Below are 20,379 nucleotides of genomic sequence, written 5' to 3' on the forward strand. Positions count from 1 at the left end.
ATCTGTTTTCTTTCTCTGATTCTTCTGCAGGATTATCTTAGGGCTGCGTGCTAGATTCCTGGAGATTTTGTTTCTACTTCACTAATTTGAGGGACTGGCAGGACTACTTCAATGGAAACATAAAGATTAAAAAAAAAAAAAATGAAATAAAAATGAAAAGAATGCAGGATCGTTGGAAGATGGCCATTGGGCAGGCTTACTCAATAGCGCATTGTTTATTTGCTGCTTTTGGTACCAGTTTGGTAGAAATGAGTGCCATCATCTCCTTTAAGAAATTAGACTGTTGCCTGCAGGCCAAACAATATTGTTTCCTAATAAAATATAAACACTAATTAACATTTTATTAATTGTTTTGTTTCGGTAACTGGTCAATACTAGACTGTTTAGTATCTCATTAGATTGCTAGGCTCCAATCAATAACTTCCCCAATATTGTAGCTGCCTCTGAAAACACACAAAATGGTAGCAGTTGTGCCTCCCTTGAGAGACCTCTTTTTTCCACACGTAAAGGAGTGACATACGGAGTGTACAGCTACACGATGCTTAATCAGACATCCTTGTAAACATAGCTAAGTACAAAATCTTCTGAAAAGAATGGAAGTTGAATCTTCTGGTAAGAGTTGCAGTGGAAAAAAGCTCTTTTACTCCAGATCTAGGTCTTTTCAAGGGCACAACTTAAAAATATGTTAAAAATATGTTCAGATAGTAATATAGTAATGTTCATGTGCTTTCCCAAACATACAGAGAAGGAAAGATTAACTAAAACCAGTGCGTTACTGGAGTAAGGAAACATCTGCAGGTAGATATTTTTTCCCCTACAGTCTGCTAAAGCTAATGCCTCAAGTTCTTCCACCATGTTAGTAGAGGACAAGAGTGTTGGCTTTTTTTGGTGTTTTTTTTTTTTTTGTTTTTGTTTTTTTTTCAGGGAAGGGTTACTAATCTCTTTTCTGATCAATTTTGTGATCTCTTGAGGAGAGTTGTTCAATTTACATTCTGAAATTTTATTCTACTTTTTTTTTTTAAACAACTTATAATAAGCAGAATTTGGAATGTCTTTCTGATAATGTTAACTGGTGTAAGCTTACTGCTGCCTGTGGCATAATTCAACAATTCACAATACTGGAAAAGGAAAGGGAGTTATCGTTTTCAGTTGTGGCCAAACTACACACTTCAGTGTTGGTTCTCAATAAATGCTGCAGTCCGTTGTTAACCTGTGGCCTTAAGAGCTCCTTCCTGCAAGCTGGTCCTGTAGGTAGCTGACGGCGAGGAGAGTGGTTGCAATAGAAAAGCAATGACAGGATTATGTTCTGAATCCATCTTTCATTACCAGTAATACGCTTGATGCTTTCTTGCTTTTGTGCATTTAGTACTAGGCTGCTATTTGAAAACTATTTTTGATCTGATAGCAAGGAGAATACTGAATACTCACACCTTCCAAACTAATTCATAGTATGTAGTCTAATAATAAATAACGATAGAAATTAGTTTTCTCATTTTTATAGACTACTTTATCATGGTAAACACCTGAATTTCAATGATTTTAGCAAGTTTGTTTTTTTTTATCTAGGCAAAGTGATGGGTTGTTTTTATGACTGCTGTTTTGGATTGGTATTTTTATTAGGGTTTTGTGGGGTGTGGTGAGTTTGGCATTTTTAAATGACGTGAGGGGCAGAGTTTATGGTTCAGAGCTAATATGCCTGTGCTTTATTTTCACAGGCAGCTACTGTGTTCACAAAAACATAACCATGTGCATTTAAAAATGATTAAACATTAAGCAATTAATTTACAAATTACACTAAAAATAAGTTTCCTGTAGTGATGCTTCTTTCTCAAATATTTTTTTTTTGAAAAAAAAAAAAACCTTTTTAGCAGAAAATTGAGTTTCCTTACCCCTTTGACTTTTATGCAGCTGTGAGCATTTGACAAAATTCCCTCAGAGATACTCTTGAGCAATAGGTTGATCTCAGTTGGTTTGGTTGTTCTAGTTTCTTCTCGTTAACCATATAGACACTCTTAAACTCTTGTAGGTCTGGACTTTGTTTTGAACAAATACAAATTACACTAGGTTAAAAATGCCTCTTCCAGAGAGACACAGATGATATAGTGCAGACTTTCAGACTACAGTAGAGGTTAACTGTTGCTATGTTTTGATTGTAGAACTTGAATATGTGTTTAATTTTTTGTGAACAGATTGATGACTCTTCTGCATCTATTTCTCTGGCCCAGCTTACTAAGGTATATATATATATTCTTGTCAAATATTTACCAAAAAAAAAGTGTTTGCTTCCTATTTTAAATCTTATATTGTGATCTATAGCTGGCTTACTGTTGTAATTTGAAAAAACAAAAAAAAACAAAAAAAAACCTTTAGTTTTTAATAAGTTAAAGTATTTATCTTAACTTTAAAATGTGTGTAAAATTTGATACTATCCTGTAAAGAGTAGTTCCCAGTTTGGGAAGATTGAAGGGGAGTACCTTATCAGCCTCAACATAATGTTGCAGTATTATTCATCTTCAAGACACAAAGAAGAAGCACTTCAGAAGCTGTTTACCGTTTTTCATACGTTTCGTTAATTTTTCGTTGGAAACTAACACAATTTTTACAGAAGAATTTAATTGGCTGTAAGTTACGGACTTTTCAGGGGGGTTTGCAACAGCCAAAATACAAACATTTCTGTAACATGGACAATTGCATGGTTATTTTTGAATTTCTAGTCTTCACAGATATAGATCCATTCTTGAATGTTGCACAGTTTCATAAGCTGTAGAATATATAGTGGGCAACACGATCTAATTTGTTTGAACACAGACTGTAATTTGTGTAAATGTACCTAATTGTTTATAGGAATATACCAATGTGTATGTGTGGCATATTAGCACGTGACCTTCTGAAATTGTTGTATTGCCGTGTTTTGCTATGAAACTGCTTGCATTTTTTGCTCAATAATGTGTAACTTTGTCTGGGAAAGCACTAGTGACTGCACTTTGGAAAAGGCTTAGTTCTAGCCAATTAAACTACCAGTCTTTAAATTCCAGAGATTAGAGGAGGCAGGGTCTAATGCAGAGTAGCTAGAGTTTGTGCTTTTGAAAAGAAAAGCTGGAGCTCACGTCCAAGAAAGAGAAGTCTTCCCACTGGTAAATTCTTCCCCTACCCACTGCAGAAATTAAATCGTATACATCTGGCCAAAAAAAAAGGAATGTAGCCACCTAAAGAAATTGGTCTCCATTAGTGCTGTCCCTAAACGTGTCCTTGGTTCTGTGAACTCATGTCAAGTTTTATTCTAAACTGAGAAACTGTCCAAGCGGTGTGCACATTTAAGTTTTCAACAAAATCCGAACATTTTAGAAAAACACAGGAACATAACGAAGCAGCTCAAAACTGTTACGTACCCTAACCTTTCAGTGCAGACTGGCTTAGCCTGGAGGCAATGTGTTAACAGTTTTCTGTTTTATTACTACTATGTATTAAATGCCATATTTGAATTTTGGTCTATTCCTAATAATGTTTTGTGGGTTTTGGATGTGTTTTGTAAACCGTTTGGGTTCAAACAAATTAGTCAAGTATTTGTAAAAGTTTTCTGTAAATGTTCATGGAAACGGTTTCATAGATGTCGATCTGGATTATGTTCATGTTGAGAAAAACTGTGTATATGAAACAACCATTTAATAAAGCGTTGAAACTAGTTGGTTGCTTTTGTGAATGAATGCATATAAAACCAAGAACACGAGTGGTTGATCTGAATGATAGGTGCTTGAAGGTTCAAATAATTTACAGTCACTCCCTTAGACCCTGCTTGTATCTGGACTAGTGTGTAAAAACCATTTTAACAAATACTGCTTAAAAATCAGCTAGCTTCAATGATTAGAAGATACAGCTGTAGATAAGGTTTCTATTACAATTTGTGTGTTAAAAGGACACAATCAACTTGAGAAACAGCCCTTCAGTATTGCTTGTAGTTCAAGCACTTGGTACAATGAATTGTGTTGGGAGGAACATGCAGCTTGGACTACGTTATGGTCCAATTTCTACTGAAAAGTCTTGCTGAGGGTTTATAAAAAGCTTGATTCCTTTTAATGCTTATGTGCCAGAAGCTGAATTTCAGCAAGCAGAAACAGCTTTGCAACAGCAAGTTGTGTGTCCTTTTAATGCTGCAAAATGTAAATATTAGTGCTTGGCATCCATGTTTCTGAATTGAATGTACAATGGATATCTTCTCCTTCAAATAGTCTGGAGCTTAAAATTGATTGAAAAATACTAGATATTGGTGGGTTTTTTTGTTGTTTTGGGGTTTTTGTTTGTGCTTACACTCAGCTTCAGTCCGCTTTGTATTGAAGAAAATTGGATTGGTTACACAAGTCTTTATGTAAGGTACAAACAGAGCCTAAGGTTTTGAGTGCCCAAGAATGCTCTCTTCAAGTAGGTTAACAGGCACATAAACATCATGTAATGGCGTAAGGACTCCCCAGAACATCTTCAGGACAAATATATTTTATATAAGCAGCTGTTTCATGCAACCTCAGCTAGAGTTGTGCTGCTCTTTACAGGATTGGATGAGTGGTGTTGTCTTTGGCTGTGTGGACTTAAATGTGTTTCTAATGTGTGTGTCAAATAATTACCTGTTAAACAGACTGCCAATCTGGCTGAAGCCAATGCTTCCGAAGAAGATAAAATAAAAGCTATGATGTCACAGTCTGGCCATGAATATGATCCAATCAAGTAAGTGTTGCTGAAGTCAAATCTGTTCTTTGAAGATTGTGAAAAATTTGTAGAGTTGTTTGCTCTAAGGGGAGATACATGTGTACCTTTATATTTTTTGTTTTTCCCAAACTTTTTTAGTTACATGAAGAAACCCTTGGGTCCACCTCCACCATCATATACTTGCTTTCGTTGTGGAAAACCTGGCCACTATATCAAGAACTGCCCAACAAATGGGGTAAGATTACAGTGGACTGCTGGTGTTACTTGGTTTTGTTTGTTTTGTTTTGTTTTTATTGTTTTTTAGTTTAGTTAGTTAATGAATACATCAACATTCATATTAAGAATCATTTTTCCTAAGGTGAAATCCAGAGATCGTAAGACAATATTACAAAGCCCTTAAAATGTAAAGGGAAAGTGGGAATTATACAACTGCCTAATTTTCCTAGGTCGTAGGCATTTAATATGTCTGTAGATTTTTTTTTCTGTGTACTTTCATTCATACATTGATACATTGGAATTTTTTCTTTTAACTTTAACTTTTAAATGACCATTAACATTTGTTAATACTTTGTATTACAAGAGGAGAGGATATTTCTCTTGACCCAATCTATTGAAGATTGACATGTTTTAATTACACTATCTCTGGTTAAGTATTCATGACAGTTAGCATTAGTCACTAAAGATAGGCATGAGGTATGAATTGAACCTTCATACATAGATGGTGAATTTAAGTTTCTCCAGTGACTGATTCAAAACACTGAAAGAAACTTGCAGCCTGACTTGTATTATGAATGTTTCTGTCCTGTTGGAAAGTAAGTTAGGGGACGTTTAACCCCTAAGGAGCCAGACATTTTGCCACATGAATGTCTGTTGAGTTCAAAATGATGCTAAACCTTTGAAACATCTTGGCAGTATTCATTTATGAAAACAAATATTTTAACCATGCAGTCCTCATGTTAGAGAAAAGGAGAGGATTAAGGATTTTGCTGCTTAATCATTGAAATGTCATTTAAGCGTGACTTTTAGGATGAAATATGTCTGAATTTCTTTTCTTAACAGGACAAAAATTTTGAGTCTGTTCCCAGGATTAAAAAGAGCACAGGAATTCCCAGAAGTTTCATGATGGAAGTGAAAGATCCCAACACAAAGGGTGCTATGCTAACAAACACTGGAAAATACGCAATACCAACAATTGATGCGTAAGTATGGAATTTATCAGGTGGACCAGAATATTTCCTCCCCCTTTCACTGTCAGGTCTCACATGTGAAACAGCGGTTTTCCTGTTGATATAAACTAAGGGCATCCGCCTGTGCTGAGGACAGCAGTTGCTTCTATTCCAGTTTTAGAAGAGTTTGGTAGTACTTCTGTTTTCTGTTGTTTTCTGAATCTCCTTTTGGAGAAGCTGCAAGGTCGATGACTTTAATTTAGAAAAGTGTCATTTCTTAGAGATTAAATTTATCCTGACCCTACAACTTAGATTTTACCCTCTGGCACAGAAGGGGTTCATTTCACAGAATTTCCAGCTGCCAATTGTTTTCCTAGTCTAGGCTAATTTTTCATCTCAGTTGAGCTAATGCATGGGAGAATTCTCCAGAAAGGATAGATAGACGCTCCCTCTTCTAGTGTTGTGACTGTAGAAAAGTATTTTGAATTGAACACCTATATTTTTAAAAGGCTGATTATAAAATTATTTGATGAAGCCCAAAGCTTTAAAAAGTTGTCTTGAAATTCTTCAAATTTCTTCAATTTCTTCAAAATTTCTTCATCTTCAAATTATTTTATTTTTCCTCTCCCCCTCTTGTCTCCTCCCTAAAGGGAAGCTTATGCTATAGGAAAGAAAGAGAAGCCTCCTTTCTTGCCAGAGGATCCATCCTCCTCCTCTGAAGAAGATGATCCTATTCCAGATGAGTTGTTGTGTCTGATTTGTAAAGATATAATGACAGATGCGGTTGTTATTCCCTGCTGTGGAAACAGTTACTGTGATGAATGTAAGTATTACTCCCACGTTTGTTAATTCAGATCATCAAACCTGAAAGCAAAAATAGGAGCTAACGAGATTAGTTTGTTACTAGCTCTATTTAATGCTTAAGAGTAGCCTGAATAAGAAAGAACTTCTTTGGTATAAAAGGGGGGAAAAAAAAAAACTTTTTTCCTCTTTTTAAGTATCTAGTTAAATCCTTTCCACATGCAGAAAGAGGAGTATGAGAAGTGTACAAAATTGTGCAGGTGATTACCATGTTAGATATCAAATGCATTTACTTTGTCTCCAGACTTTTTTCTCATTAAATAAAGTGTTACTATTATATATCCAACTCTGACTACTGTGGACTCTAGCTCTAACTTACTGTGGGTTGCAATCAGTGGGTAGTTAGATATTTAACCTTCTAGGAAGAGTTGGTTAAAACCTTTAGAACCCAAACTTACTGTTTTTAGAAATGTTTTATTTGTTAACCTTATGGTTGATTGACTAGTAGTGGGAAAAAGGACTAGTCAAAATGGCAAGACTCAGTCTACTCTGCAGCTTCCAATGTTATAAGAAATGAAATATCAAAACTTTGTAGTTATTTGCTGCATATGCCATTGAACATTTACAGCTTTATGCTCTCAACTCAAGACCATATTCACTCATTAATCATGCACATGGTTTTATAATTGACTAGAGCCCCCAAAATTTTCTTAGTTTGCCTAAAAAATTATGTTTTGACTGTAATGATTCACAGGTATCAGAACAGCATTACTGGAATCTGAGGAACATACATGCCCAACATGTCATCAAACAGATGTGTCTCCTGATGCTTTAATTGCCAACAAGTTCTTACGCCAGGTAACATGATCACTTTTACATAAGTTATTCATAAGAAAAATCTATTTGTAAAAAAAAAAAAAAATGGGGGGGGGGAAGAAAATACTAATTTAACTTTAAATTGAGTAAGGCTAAATTTACTTTTCAGACACATTATCCATTATTACAGAAGCTCACAAGCTCTTTAGGGGCAGTCAGGTAAATTCAGGTCAATATGTTATTTAACATGATTGCCTCACTTTTGGATTCAGTGTTAACACTGAAGTTAAGTATTTTAAATAAAAATACATTTACAAGAGTACACAAGTAATTTTACTCCTTGGAAACTTTTTTTTATATACATTTGCTGAATTTTCATGTGACTTTTGTAAATGTTTTTCCATCTATAGGCTGTGAACAACTTCAAAAATGAAACTGGCTACACAAAAAGACTCCGTAAGATTCAGCAGCAACAACAGCAGCAGCCACCACCACCACCACCACCTCCACCACCACTAATGAGACAAACAATAACACGCAACCTGCAGCCTCTAATGAGGCCAACAATTTCCAGACAGCAAGATCCACTAATGATTCCATTAGCTTCTCTGTCTTCTCATTCTGCTGCTTTGGCCCCTGGTCAGCCTGTGGCAGCTGCGCTGCCAGTAAATCCGTCTTCTGTCATTGTCTCTGATCTCCCTCCAGCAGTGTCCCTGTCTCTCCGCGCTGAAAAGCCAGATGGACCTTTTCAGTAAGTAAATCTGTAGATCAACGCAAGTGTAAAAGACATCAAAATGCTGAAGTTAGATTCTTCCTCTCAAACTTCTCAGTGATTTATGGATCGTTAATGACAGTTCCAAATAGTTGTGGAAGTTCTGCTTTTTGTTTTTAGTGTGAATAAGGACAGTTTGATAAGTTGGAAGTGTACTTTATTTAAGGACTTTCTCAGAATTGTTTCTTGTTTGATTCCCTATCAGTCATTCAGTACAGGTTTACCTTGTAAGAGGAACATTTTTTCCCTAGCAGCCCTTTATTTAAATGACAATTCCTAAAGTATTCATTCAGTTATCACGTCAAACCTTCTGGTTGAGTGTATTAATTTTCCTTTACTACTGAGGAGATGGTGTTTTCATGAAAACTATACAAGTTCAGTTACAGGTAGAACTAACTGGGTGTTTTGACATTACTTTTTTTCTAGAGTAGTTTTGTAATCATTTTTGTGATATGTCAGAATCATTATCTGTATTACTGATAATGAAGTCAGTGACATGTGTAGATTTGGATAATAGATCTTTAAAATGTTGTAAATTTGAAGTATTTACAAACATAAAAGTCTAAGCTTGCAACCCAAAGAAGTTCAACGAAAATATATTGAAAATATTAACTACTATTTAGGGTTTATGTCCTTTCAACTTTATGCCTTAAATGTAAATAATTGCTCTGTCGAGAAGACTGTCTGGTTGTACAGGAGGATGGCTTGAGAACAAAGAATCACAATTTAAAAGAACCTCAAAGACAGCCTCTGAACTAACACATAAACATATTTCCTAATAGAATTTTTGTTCTTGCATCTTCCAAAATGTTTCAGTGTGGGGCTTATACATACTCTAAGCCTTTCCTTTGCAATTAGCATAATAAAATAGTTTGCTGTTGAACTTTCTCTTTAAATACCAGTAGTCCAAATTGACTTTAGTACTTCATTTGGAATTGACCAACTTTCTATTTGTAAATCTGGTGAAGATTATTTTTTAGTTCATTTTTCAATTTACAGTAGTCAGCCTTTTCTTACCTTTGACTTTATATTTCAAGTAGCATTTCAAAAGGGTGTATTTGGTTTGTTGGCTTTTTGTCCGTAGCGATGCAGATGCTGTTATACCTCCTGCTCTGATGACTGCCGCTGAACTTTCTAAATCTTCCCCTCTGTCAATCAGCAGTTTGTTGGAAGAAAAGGTAAATTTTATTTCAACAAATACAGTGATTCTTGTGTTTTGTTAGAGCCTATTTCTAACAGTTTGCATTTATTCACAAGGGCTATCAGGTTCCTGTACTAAGACAACCAGCATTACAAAGTCTTCTGGGTCCACAAGGACAATCAATACCCACAACTGGTAAATATCTGCAGCTTTAGAATTTCTTTTAAAAAAAATAAAAATAATAATCTTCTGATAAACTGAATGGGATTTTTTTCCTTTTCCTATCCAATCCAAAAGGTCATCCCATGAGAGCCGGTGCAATTCGCTCAGCAGGCGGCAGGCCAGGTTGGGAACTGTAAGTATATTCTGCAGAAATTAATACATTATCACTTGTAACCTGTTCAATTAGGCAGTGTCACATAACTTATACAACAGTTGATTAATAATGAAATAAGTATGTACAGATAGTTATAGAGAATATAAGTGATAATTAATTTTTAAATGATTCTATTTGAATTAGCTCTAACAAGAGGGGGATCTGTGCTTCCAGTAAGACTATTTAAAAGAAAACTCCAGTGCATAATTGAAGAGGACTCTGAAAAATTAATACTTTTTCAGGAAACTGTAACTACATGAACAAATTAAATATAATTAAAGGATCAGATGGAAAGCCACCCTTTTGATTACTGGCTGAATGTGGCTGACAAAATTGATTTCACAATAGAATTCGGCATCCAACGTTACTTTTTATCAACTTAGTTGATACTGACTGAGCATATTGTTGGAAAAGTCAATGCTCTGATTTTATGACAATCTGGAGTTTCTTCAGTTTATACCTCTCAAACAGGCAAGCTGCTTTCTCTTACTTAGAGAGAGAGGAGTCCATTTTATTTATTAATCATAGTGTCGAGTTTGTCCTTCCTTCTGGTATATATTTGTTACAGACAGATTGTAAGTGTGCGTTACCTTTATAAAATCTTAAAACAAAAACAAGGATCCGTCTCACAGATTATTTAAAATCTCAAATTCAGTAAGCAAGAAAATAACAACAATTCAGGAACAAGAACAGGCCAAATGCATCATCATGAGGCAACAACATAGGAAGCCTATGTGGAAGATGTTAAAAAGAAGTTCAAGAGAAGATTAGTTAATATTTGTGCAGTACTTTGAAGATCAGAAGTTTGAAGTATTACAGTATATCGAGGAGTGGCAGAGGAGCAGTGGGCACTTGGCACTTGTGAAATAGGAGTCTTCTTTAAGCATAGGCAGCCTCCATCCACAGTTGCAAAGCTGAGTATAAGCAGAGAAGACTGGGGGAACTATTGAGGGTAAGAATGTGGAAAGCAAGTATGAGGATCAAGAAATGTGTGTAGGCACAAATGAACAGAAAGCAGGGAGAAAAACACATAAGTTCAGAACAGGAAGTACTCCCCACTGTTTTCTTGCTTCCATTCACTTTCCTCTTTAAAATCAGGGCAGAGTGTAACAATCAGTGACACGTGTTTTTGGGTTTCTTTAGAAGTACAAATCGAGGACGCCCGCATAGTGAACGTACACAAAGGACTCAGGCCCCAACACTGCCAGCATCAGCACCAGTCTTTGTGCCTGTGCCTCCACCTCCCTTGTATCCTCCACCTCCCCATGCACTTCCTCTTCCACCGGGGGTACCACCACCACAGTTTCCTCCTCAGTTTCCACCTGGTCAGCCTCCATCAGCTGGGTACCCTGTCCCCCCTCCAGGATATCCCCCAGCTCCTGCAAACATGTCATCAGCTTGGGTACCAACAGCAGTACCAACGGCTCATTCAAATGCCATCCCAACGACACAAGCACCTCCTTTATCTAGGGAGGAGTTTTACAGAGAACAACGGAGACTTAAAGAGGAGTAAGTATTTGGCTCAATGAAGTTGTGTTGTTTTTCATTTTCGTATTTCAATAGCATATCGGGCTGCAGTTACACTAAAGTGCGTCTGACATAAGCAAAAGTTACATATAGAACATTTTTTTCCAATATACATTTTCATTGTGGATGGTAAACATGCAAAACTAAAGACAAATGTAACTCTAAAACTTTCCCTAAAACTCGTAGGAATTCTAAACTGTTTTTGCATAAATAGGATGTTCACCTTTTGCATTTGCATGCAGTATACATTTTCTCATATTGGCCATGTTTTGTTTCTTGATGTCTTTTTGTAATAAAGGTCAAACTATAATTGTAATAAAGGTCAAACTTATTTTAACAGGGAAAAGAAAAAGTCCAAACTTGATGAGTTTACAAATGATTTTGCTAAGGAATTGATGGAATATAAAAAGATTCAAAAGGAGCGTAGGCGTTCGTTTTCCAGGTAACTGCTTTACATGTCCGTAATGGAGAAGCAGATTGTCTAGAAGAATCAGGAGGAGTTCCACTCCACCTCACTATCTTTAGATGGATTGGATAATTCAAGGGATTAGCAGTGACAGGAGTTTCCTACGTAGCTCAGATACAGCAGAGCTTGCAGTTGACTGATAGTTATCATTTGGCAGCAGTTATTAAGAAGCAGGTGTCTCTTACTAAAGCATCTGTATAACCATCCTTCACCTCCTGGTAACCCTGAGGAGGCCAAAAAGTGAATAAGTGTAGTTGCTAGATGTTCTCTGTCTCCCTGTTCTGATTGTAACCATTACTTCAGTGCACTTTGGAGGAGATACGTGAGAGAAATTGTCTTCATTTCCTCTTTTGTCTATCTCATATGGATACACGGAGAGATTTTAACCTGGACTGCAAACTGGTGGCTTGCGCTAGTATCTTGTTTACATTGTTAAATTTTCCTTAGGACTTAAAAGATCAGACGTGTTTCTAACGAATTCTTAAATTGCTGAAGGACTTTCAGAGGAAGAATGATTCTAATGAGTATGTGCAGATTAATGTGAAATAGTGATTCAAAAATTAACTGAAGAAAAACTTGTCAAGGAAGATACTCAGGATAGTTTACATTTTTTATCCCAAAAAATCGCTTGAGCAGCAGCCTGAATAACTATTAGTAATGTTTATTACTAATAGTCTGAATGTCTATTAGTAATGTCGTCAATATCTTTATTAAGAGTAATGGCATTGATGCATAATATTACTAGAAGCCGTTTAAAAGCTTTTACGTATTGTTTTACTTGAAATGAGGTCATTTGCCTTGGCTAGAACTAGAAACATGTGCAAACTTTTGCTAGGACATCTGGCTAGAAGTTTATTAAATCTTACGGCATGTAATGTTGCAGTACAAAGTATTATGTATCCTGTACGGATTGCCAAATAAGCAGTGAAGTTAAATTGTCTAAGCTGGCATTGTAGAATTGAGCTTTACTGTCTTCAGACAAACTCATATTTTCTTGATACTTGGTACTGCACTCTAGCCATTAAGACTTGCGTTTTTTGCATCTTACTGCAACATAAATGATTTGCATCGCATTGTAGTTGCTGAGTAGTGAAAAAAATGTACATTTGTGTACCAGCAGAGGCCAGTATACACCACCTGAAATCAATCAATAGCTATGGTAGTCAATATAGTAGAAGTGAGTGGAAATAGACTTTACTCTTCCTGTATGTTTTTACACTAACAAAGCAGCAACTGTTCCGTCTGTAAGCAAAAACTTTTACATGTTTTCAAGTTCTTCAGTTTGCAGTAGCATTATGTCAGCAGCTGAAAGAAGCTTTGACATAAGCATGTGGAGAGGAAAAAAAAAGAATTGAGAGAAAAAAATGGGGAGAGCGACTGTTTTGAATTAACTTCTTCTTTGTTTTTTGTGTTGTGTTTTTTTTAAGGTCCAAGTCTCCCTATAGTGCTTCATCTTACTCTAGAAGTTCATATACCTACTCCAAGTCAAGATCAGGTTCTTCCCGCTCCCGCTCCTACTCTCGATCGTTTAGTCGTTCCCATTCTCGTTCCTACTCGCGATCTCCTCCGTATCCAAGAAGAGGCAAAGGGAAGAGTCGTAACTATCGGTCTAGGTCAAGGTCACATGGTTATCACCGTTCAAGGTCAAGGTCACCCCCATACAGAAGATACCATTCTCGGTCTAGGTCTCCAGTATTTAGAGGCCAGTCTCCCACTAAACGGACTATACCGCAAGGGGAAGGAGAAAGGGAGTATTTTAACAGATACAGAGAAGTTCCACCGTATGATATAAAAGCTTACTATGGCAGATCTGTTGACTTCAGAGATCCTTTTGAAAAGGAAAGATACAGAGAATGGGAAAGGAACTATAGAGAATGGTATGAAAAGTTCTACAAGGGCTATGCTGTTGGTGCTCAACCTCGACCTCCAGTAAATAGAGAGAACTTTTCTCCAGATAGGTTTGGTCCACCTGGAACCAGACGAGAGAATTCACCATATGCTCGGGGACGTAGGGAGGATTATGCCGGTGGGCAGAGCCATAGAAATCGTAATATAGCTGGAAATTACCCTGAAAAACTTTCTGGAAGAGAGAGCCATGGTATAAAAGATCCTACAAAATCAAAAGAGAAGGAGGTTGAAAATCCACTGGGAGATGGCAAAGGAAATAAACATAAAAAACACCGGAAGAGGAGAAAAGGGGATGAGAATGAAGGATTTCCCACTGCTGAGTTGTTAGACAGTGCAAGAAAACCAAGAGAACCAGGTACAGCGGAAGATGTTAAAACAGATTCTCTGTTCATGCTTCCAAGTAGAGATGATGCCACACCTGTGAGAGATGAACCTATGGAAGCAGATTCTATTGCTTTCAAACCAGTGTCTGAAAAGGAGAAAAAAGAGAAGGATAAGCCAAAAGCAAAAGTTGACAAGGCAAAACGGAAAGCAGAAGTGGCTGCTCCTCCTAAAAAAGACAATGCAATAAAACCAGCTAAAGCTTCCCAAGAGAAGGTGGACACCGATCGTGAAAAATCGCCTCGAATCGAACCTCCTGTGAAAAAAGTGAAGGAAGAGTTGCCAAAAGCAGACAGCGTTAAAACGTCTTCCTCTCAAAAGGATGAGAAGGCTACTGGTACACCGCGGAAAGTTCATCCAAAAGTGACAAAGGATCACCCAGAAACCAGACCAGCCAAGGAAGAAAAGACAAAGAAGGACCATACAAAAGAAATCAAGTCAGAGAAACCCTCCAACAAAGAGGACAAGTCAAAAAAAACTGTTGAAAAAGGCAAACCTTCTGATGCAAAAGCTGAAAAAAGAAAAAGAAAAGCAGATGAAAAGGTTGATAAAGAACATGAAGCAACTTCGATAAAGGCCTCTAAACCAGAAAGTGCTGAATCAAAAACATCACCGAAGGGAAAAACTGAACCTGATGGTGAAAAAGCAGAGAGAACTCCAGAAAAGGATAAATCTGCTTTTCTTACCACTCCTGCAAAAAAGATTAAACTTAACCGAGAAACTGGCAAAAAGATTGTGAGTGGAGAAAATGTGCCACCTGTGAAAGAACCCGTTGAGAAAGCTGAGCCAAGCAGCAGCAAAGTTAAACAAGAAAAAGTGAAAGGAAAAGCGAGAAGAAAAGTAACAGCAGCTGATGGATCTGGTTCAACTCTTGTAGATTATACCAGGTACCTAATCATTTCTTCTCCTATGCTTTCTCCCTCCTTCCCCTCTAAAATGTAAAGTCCTTCTGATAACTAATGAAAGGAAAAACAAAACCCATGCTCACTGAGTGAGTGAATCATCTTTGAGCTTTTCAGTTAAACTGTACGTGGGTCCAAATCAAATGTGGTGGGAGCAAACAAGCAGCCTGTAGTGAACGGAAAGCTTATGAGCTTAATTCATGGGTGATATGGTTGACCCTTACTTCTGGGTCTTTTTTCCCTCTTAATCCTTACCCTTTTGAATACTGCTACGCATTGACTCTTCGTGGTGTCCTTTCTGTCTTGCCTCCAGCTTAATGCTAAAGGCAAGGATAACAGATGTGTCTGTACAGTGCAGTGTTTTGTATTTTAAAAATTGCAAGGTACTGCAGCGATCGTCTTCTGTTAGAGTGACATGAAATTATAACTTACAGAAATAGCATCTTGGTTGCCAATACACTGTGCAGCTTTGAGCCCCTAATTGCTCCTTAATTTGCTTGCTTACTTGTTGAAACAAGAATATATATCTAATTCATCTACTATTGATAGAAATAGGACAGCAAGGAATTACCAGATCAGACAGTCCCCAATCTGATAATCTCGTGCCTTTGTTAATTAAATGCATAGTAGGAAGATACTAAATTAATTGATTGCTCATAATCTTAGCCAGTGGACTCATCCTTTTTCATCTGTTAATTTGTTGAATATCTTTTGAAAAAATACTGAAGATTTACGAGTGAAACAAAGGCCATTTTATAAAATACTATAAAAGACAGCTGTGCTTGCATCTCTACCCACTTATTAATGTATGTTTTTTTCTCTTCTTAGTACAAGTTCTACTGGAGGAAGCCCTGTTAGAAAGTCTGAAGAGAAGCCAGATACAAAACGAACTGTCATCAAGACAATGGAGGAGTATAATAATGATATAACTGCCCCTGCTGAAGATGTCATTATTATGATCCAGGTTCCCCAGTCAAAGTGGGATAAGGACGACTTTGAGTCTGAAGAGGAAGACATTAAATCTACCCAGCCACCTTCAAATATAGGAAAACCTGCTAGTGTTGTAAAAAATGTGAGTAGTAAACCTCCAAATCCTGTAAAACACAACGAAAAAGAGACTGAGCCTTTGGAGAAAACACAGAAAACTGCAAAAGAGTTGAGTTATGAAAGCTCCCAGCATGATGCAAAAAGTTCAAAAAGTTTGATGTCAAATGAAAAAGGGAAAACCAAAGAGCGAGATCATTCTGTGTCAGACAAAGACGCTTCTGAGAAGAGAAAGAGCAGTATTCAGCCAGAAAAAGACCACTCAGAACGTGCAACTGAACAAGGAAATGGAAAAAATATTTCTCAATCTTCCAAAGACAGCAGATCTTCAGACAAACATGATTCTGGTCGTGGATCCACTGCTAAAGACTTTACTCCTAACCGAGACAAAAAATCTGACCATGATAGCAACAGAGAGCATTCTAGTTCCAAGCGTAGAGATGAAAAAAGTGAATTAGCAAGGAGAAAAGACTCCCCTTCTCGAAACAGAGAATCTACATCAGGACAAAAAAGTAAACCAAGAGATGAACGAGCAGAGTCCTCCAAAAAGGGCACTGGAGATTCCAAAAGGAGCAGCTACAGTCCTCCACGTGACCGAAAGCAGTCAGATCACAAAACTACTCATGATTCCAAGCGTTCATTAGAGGAGCACAAACCTCTAGATAAAAATTCAGGGAAGGAGAAAGAAAAGGAGAAGGAGAAAGAAAAGGAGAAAGAAAAGGAAAAGGAGAAGGAGAAAGAAAAGGAGAAGGAAAAAGAAAAGGAAAAGGACAAGGAAAAGGAGAGGGAGAAGGAGAAGGAAAAGGACAAGGAAAAGGAGAGGGAGAAGGACAAGGAGAGGGAGAAGGAGAAGGACAAGGAGAGGGAGAGGGAGAAGGAGAAGGAAAAGGAAAGGGAGAGGGAGAAGGAAAAGGAGAGGGAGAGGGAGAAGGAGAAGGAAAAGGAGAGGGAGAAGGAGAAGGAGAAGGAAAAGGAGAGGGAGAAGGAGAAAGAAAGGGAGAGGGAGAAGGAGAAAGAAAGGGAGAAGGAGAAGGAGAAAGAAAGGGAGAAGGAGAAGGAAAAGGAGAAAGAAAAGGAGAAGGAAAAGGAGAAAGAGAAAGAAAAGGAGAAGGAAAAGGAGAAAGAGAAAGAAAAGGAGAAGGAAAAGGAGAAAGAGAAAGAAAAGGAGAAGGAGGAGAAAGAAAAGGAGGACAAGCACGTGTCTGAAATAACGAGCAATAAAGACTTGGGTTGCAATAAGCCACCTTTGAGACAAGAATCACCAGATGCAAAAAATGAGAAAGAAAACATGACTGGACAAAATGATAAAACTGGTGTCAAGCCTAAGCCTCAGGTAAGCAACCCCTCACGGCTGTCTTCTGATCCAACTCGAGAAACTGATGAGGCTGCATTTGTGCCAGACTACAATGAAAGTGACAGTGAAAGTAATGTATCTGCAAAAGATGAGGAAACTGCAGGAAAAAATTCTAAAGAACCGAAAGAAAAAGCTGTTGATAAAGTTAAAGAGGATGCAGCAGCCCCTGCCACAGCTGACCAGCCTGAAGCAGGCAGAAGTCAAAGTCAGAGCAGCCCCAGTGTTAGCCGCAGTCGCAGTCAAAGCCCTTCTGAGAGTCAAACTCGAAGCCACAGCAGCAGTGCCAGCTCAGGAGAGAGTCAAGACAGCAAGAAAAAGAAAAAGAAGAAAGAGAAGAAGAAGCACAAGAAACACAAAAAACATAAGAAGCATAAGAAACACACTGGAAATGAATCAGAATTGGAGAAAAGCCAAAAACACAAACACAAGAAGAAAAAATCAAAGAAGAGCAAAGATAAAGAGAAAGATGACCAAAAAGTTAAATCTGTCACTATATAGAATGACAGATAAGAAAAAATTGACTTAATTCCTAAGTCATCTGTATTAAATTTTGTTAAAATGTAAACGAATTCAAGCGTTGTAAATAATGACATGAAAGACCCTGTGCTGCACTTAAAATATTGCTGCTTGATTATTTGATTTTTACATCAGAGCTTTATAAAAGTGAACATTTTGTACAGAATTGTGAGTTGTGACCATGTAACATGAAAGGTTTTGCTGGGGCATCTTATTTTTAACCACCGTTAATTAGTTTGGGTGGAGTTTACTGTACTGTGAAAATTTTCACATTTGAATTTTTTTTTTAATTGCCTGGCGGAAGAAGCTGGTATCAGTTACGAAATATCTGCAGAATGATTTGCAGAATACATTACAGCCCTGTTATGTCACTTTTTGATTACAATAAAAAGTTTTCAGTAAACTTTATTCCATGTGATGAGATTTCCAGTGATAGCTGAACGTAAGCAGAGAAAGGAGTGTCAGAAAAAAATGTACTGGGAGCTTGCTGATAACTAATGTATGAAATATAATGTGTCGGGGGGTGGAATTTTGAAAAGACTGGTTGAACTTGAAATCTTTTGAACTGATACAATGTGGGGAGGAATTTCCCAAGAGGTGCCCTTTTCCATGTGCCCGGTGGATTTGTTTTTGTATTTCAAAAAGTATATGGCCCCAGAAATACAGCCACTGCTAACATCTGGTACTGACGGTTTTAGAACAATGTTATATGGGAAGTTGTCATATCACAACACTCCTCCAGTTTGTTTAGAAAGCTGTTGCCATTTGTTGGCAAACATTTACACATGTATTTTAACATGTCCTGTAATCCGTATTTCCTCTCTCAACCAAAAATGACTTTGGCAAAAGAAGAAAAAATATTAGAAAGGCAGATTTCTGCTTTAGACTGGTTTGAACAATGGCAGAAAATCTCAAAAATATAAGTTTAATTAGCTTGGTAGTTTCAAGAAGGAAGTCGTTTCTTCTTTCTTCTCACAGGTGGCAGTGGTGGGTGTTACTAAACTGTCAGGAAGCCAGCATGGTGCATGAAGGGCATAACACCCCAGTAACAACTGGACTTGGTAGTTCCCCTCTCCACCGTTTCTCTGTGGGATTTGCCCCAAATGAATTAGAAGTGCTAGATATTAAAGCAGTATTTCAGGGCTTCCTGCTTGCAGGAATTATTTTGTTCAAAAATCGTCATTGTTTGTAGGAATTGTCACTGGGATATTTAGCAGTACAGAGATTAATAAAGTAATTCTTCATTTTGCTTTTCAGTCGGTTGACTCACGTTTTAAATACCAGGTTAGAGGTAGAGCATCTTTTCCTTCTTCTGATGGCTAAAGGAATAGCAGAAGGAGTACTGAATTCGCTTCCAGCACTTTGTACTTTTCCATGCCAAGGCATTCGTGGTAAATTTCAGCTGTTTTCTGCACAGGCTTTCTTTCCAGAAGAAAAGAAGTGGCTAATAGATGTTAGGTGTGTTCATCTAGCATTTCCTGCGCGTGGTCCAACAAATGTGTCCGACCAAAGTAAACGCCAGATGTATGGGAATTTCAGGCAGCTCCAGACTGACCATTTTTAGATGGTCTGGGCTCGTGATGATGAGGCCACTGAAAACAGAAAACGTGTTTAGCACTGTTCACTGTCTGTGGGCATGCTTTGGCCTAATGAAATACAGAAAATTGAGCTCTAAGTGGAATGGGATCCTTACCTGAGTTGGAATGTGTTAATGTGCTTTCTTATTAATGGTCAGAGTAATTGGCAAGCTTATGTAGAGTTTTTTTTTGTGGAATAGCTCCATAAAAACAGGCAAAATGCTGTATTTTTATATAACATGCTGAGGAAGCTGTAGTAAAGGCCTGTCTTAATACCCTGCTAAACTCTCCAGATTATTTTTTCAGAGCTCTGTAACTGTTACTGATTTGTCAGGCTCCTATGAATTTAGTTGACCGCACGTAGCATTTATGAGTACTTTTTTTCTAAGATTTTTGAGCTGAAGGCACCTAAAATGTACTTGTGCTCAGGCTTGAATGGGTAATTTTTATTACAGTCGTGTTTAGAAGTCTTTGGACTGAATTTCTGAAGCTTTTATGCGTTGCCTACAGTAGTGTAAAGGAGTGTATCCATACGGGTCTCTAGGTGTGAGAGTAAATACACCTGGAGTGCATTTGATTTCACATGGTGAAATACAGTTAAGATGGTTTCAATCACAGAGAAGGAAAATATTTACAGAGAAGAATAAGTTTTGACTGTCTTCTTCAGACATAAGAAGCAGGTGTTGAGTCAGTGAATTTAACATACTCCTGAAGCAACACTGCCTTGCCACCTACTAACGGTAACTGTGCTCTGCTCCTCTAAAATGGTCACAATTCCTTACGCCAGTGTCTTCAGAGAATTGTTGGATTCATCTCTCTCATCTTTCTTCATTTTTTTTCTGAATAGGCTAGAATGCTGTTAGAGCATCCTGGTGTGTATGAGCCGAGGTGCTGCTAGAGGCGTTCGGGGTCTTTCCTTAGAAGCGATGGAGTG

General features: G+C 37.4%; 1 protein-coding gene across 7 annotated transcripts in view; it reads left to right on the top strand.

Moving 5' to 3' along the window:
- Positions 1–19,124, top strand: part of RBBP6 (RB binding protein 6, ubiquitin ligase) — a 32,726-nt gene extending 13,602 nt beyond the window's left edge. For 2 of the 7 annotated variants that reach the window (XM_082772344.1, XM_082772346.1), the window contains 14 exons: positions 2,190–2,234; positions 4,628–4,716; positions 4,837–4,933; positions 5,758–5,897; positions 6,515–6,687; positions 7,420–7,523; positions 7,892–8,232; positions 9,323–9,431; positions 9,511–9,589; positions 9,692–9,749; positions 10,914–11,279; positions 11,638–11,739; positions 13,191–14,939; positions 15,783–19,124. In XM_082772344.1, coding sequence (XP_082628470.1) covers positions 2,190–2,234; positions 4,628–4,716; positions 4,837–4,933; positions 5,758–5,897; positions 6,515–6,687; positions 7,420–7,523; positions 7,892–8,232; positions 9,323–9,431; positions 9,511–9,589; positions 9,692–9,749; positions 10,914–11,279; positions 11,638–11,739; positions 13,191–14,939; positions 15,783–17,850 — 5,520 coding nt within the window. In that variant the 3' untranslated portion in view covers positions 17,851–19,124. The remainder of the gene's footprint in view (positions 1–2,189; positions 2,235–4,627; positions 4,717–4,836; positions 4,934–5,757; positions 5,898–6,514; positions 6,688–7,419; positions 7,524–7,891; positions 8,233–9,322; positions 9,432–9,510; positions 9,590–9,691; positions 9,750–10,913; positions 11,280–11,637; positions 11,740–13,190; positions 14,940–15,782) is intronic. The other 5 variants (XM_082772349.1, XM_082772350.1, XM_082772347.1 and 2 more) reach the window with 3 other exon arrangements.
- The last annotated feature ends 1,255 nt before the right edge of the window (positions 19,125–20,379 follow it).

Source organism: Aythya marila, assembly GCF_965140915.1.
Source record: "Aythya marila genome assembly, chromosome: 15".
NCBI lineage: Eukaryota > Metazoa > Chordata > Aves > Anseriformes > Anatidae > Aythya > Aythya marila.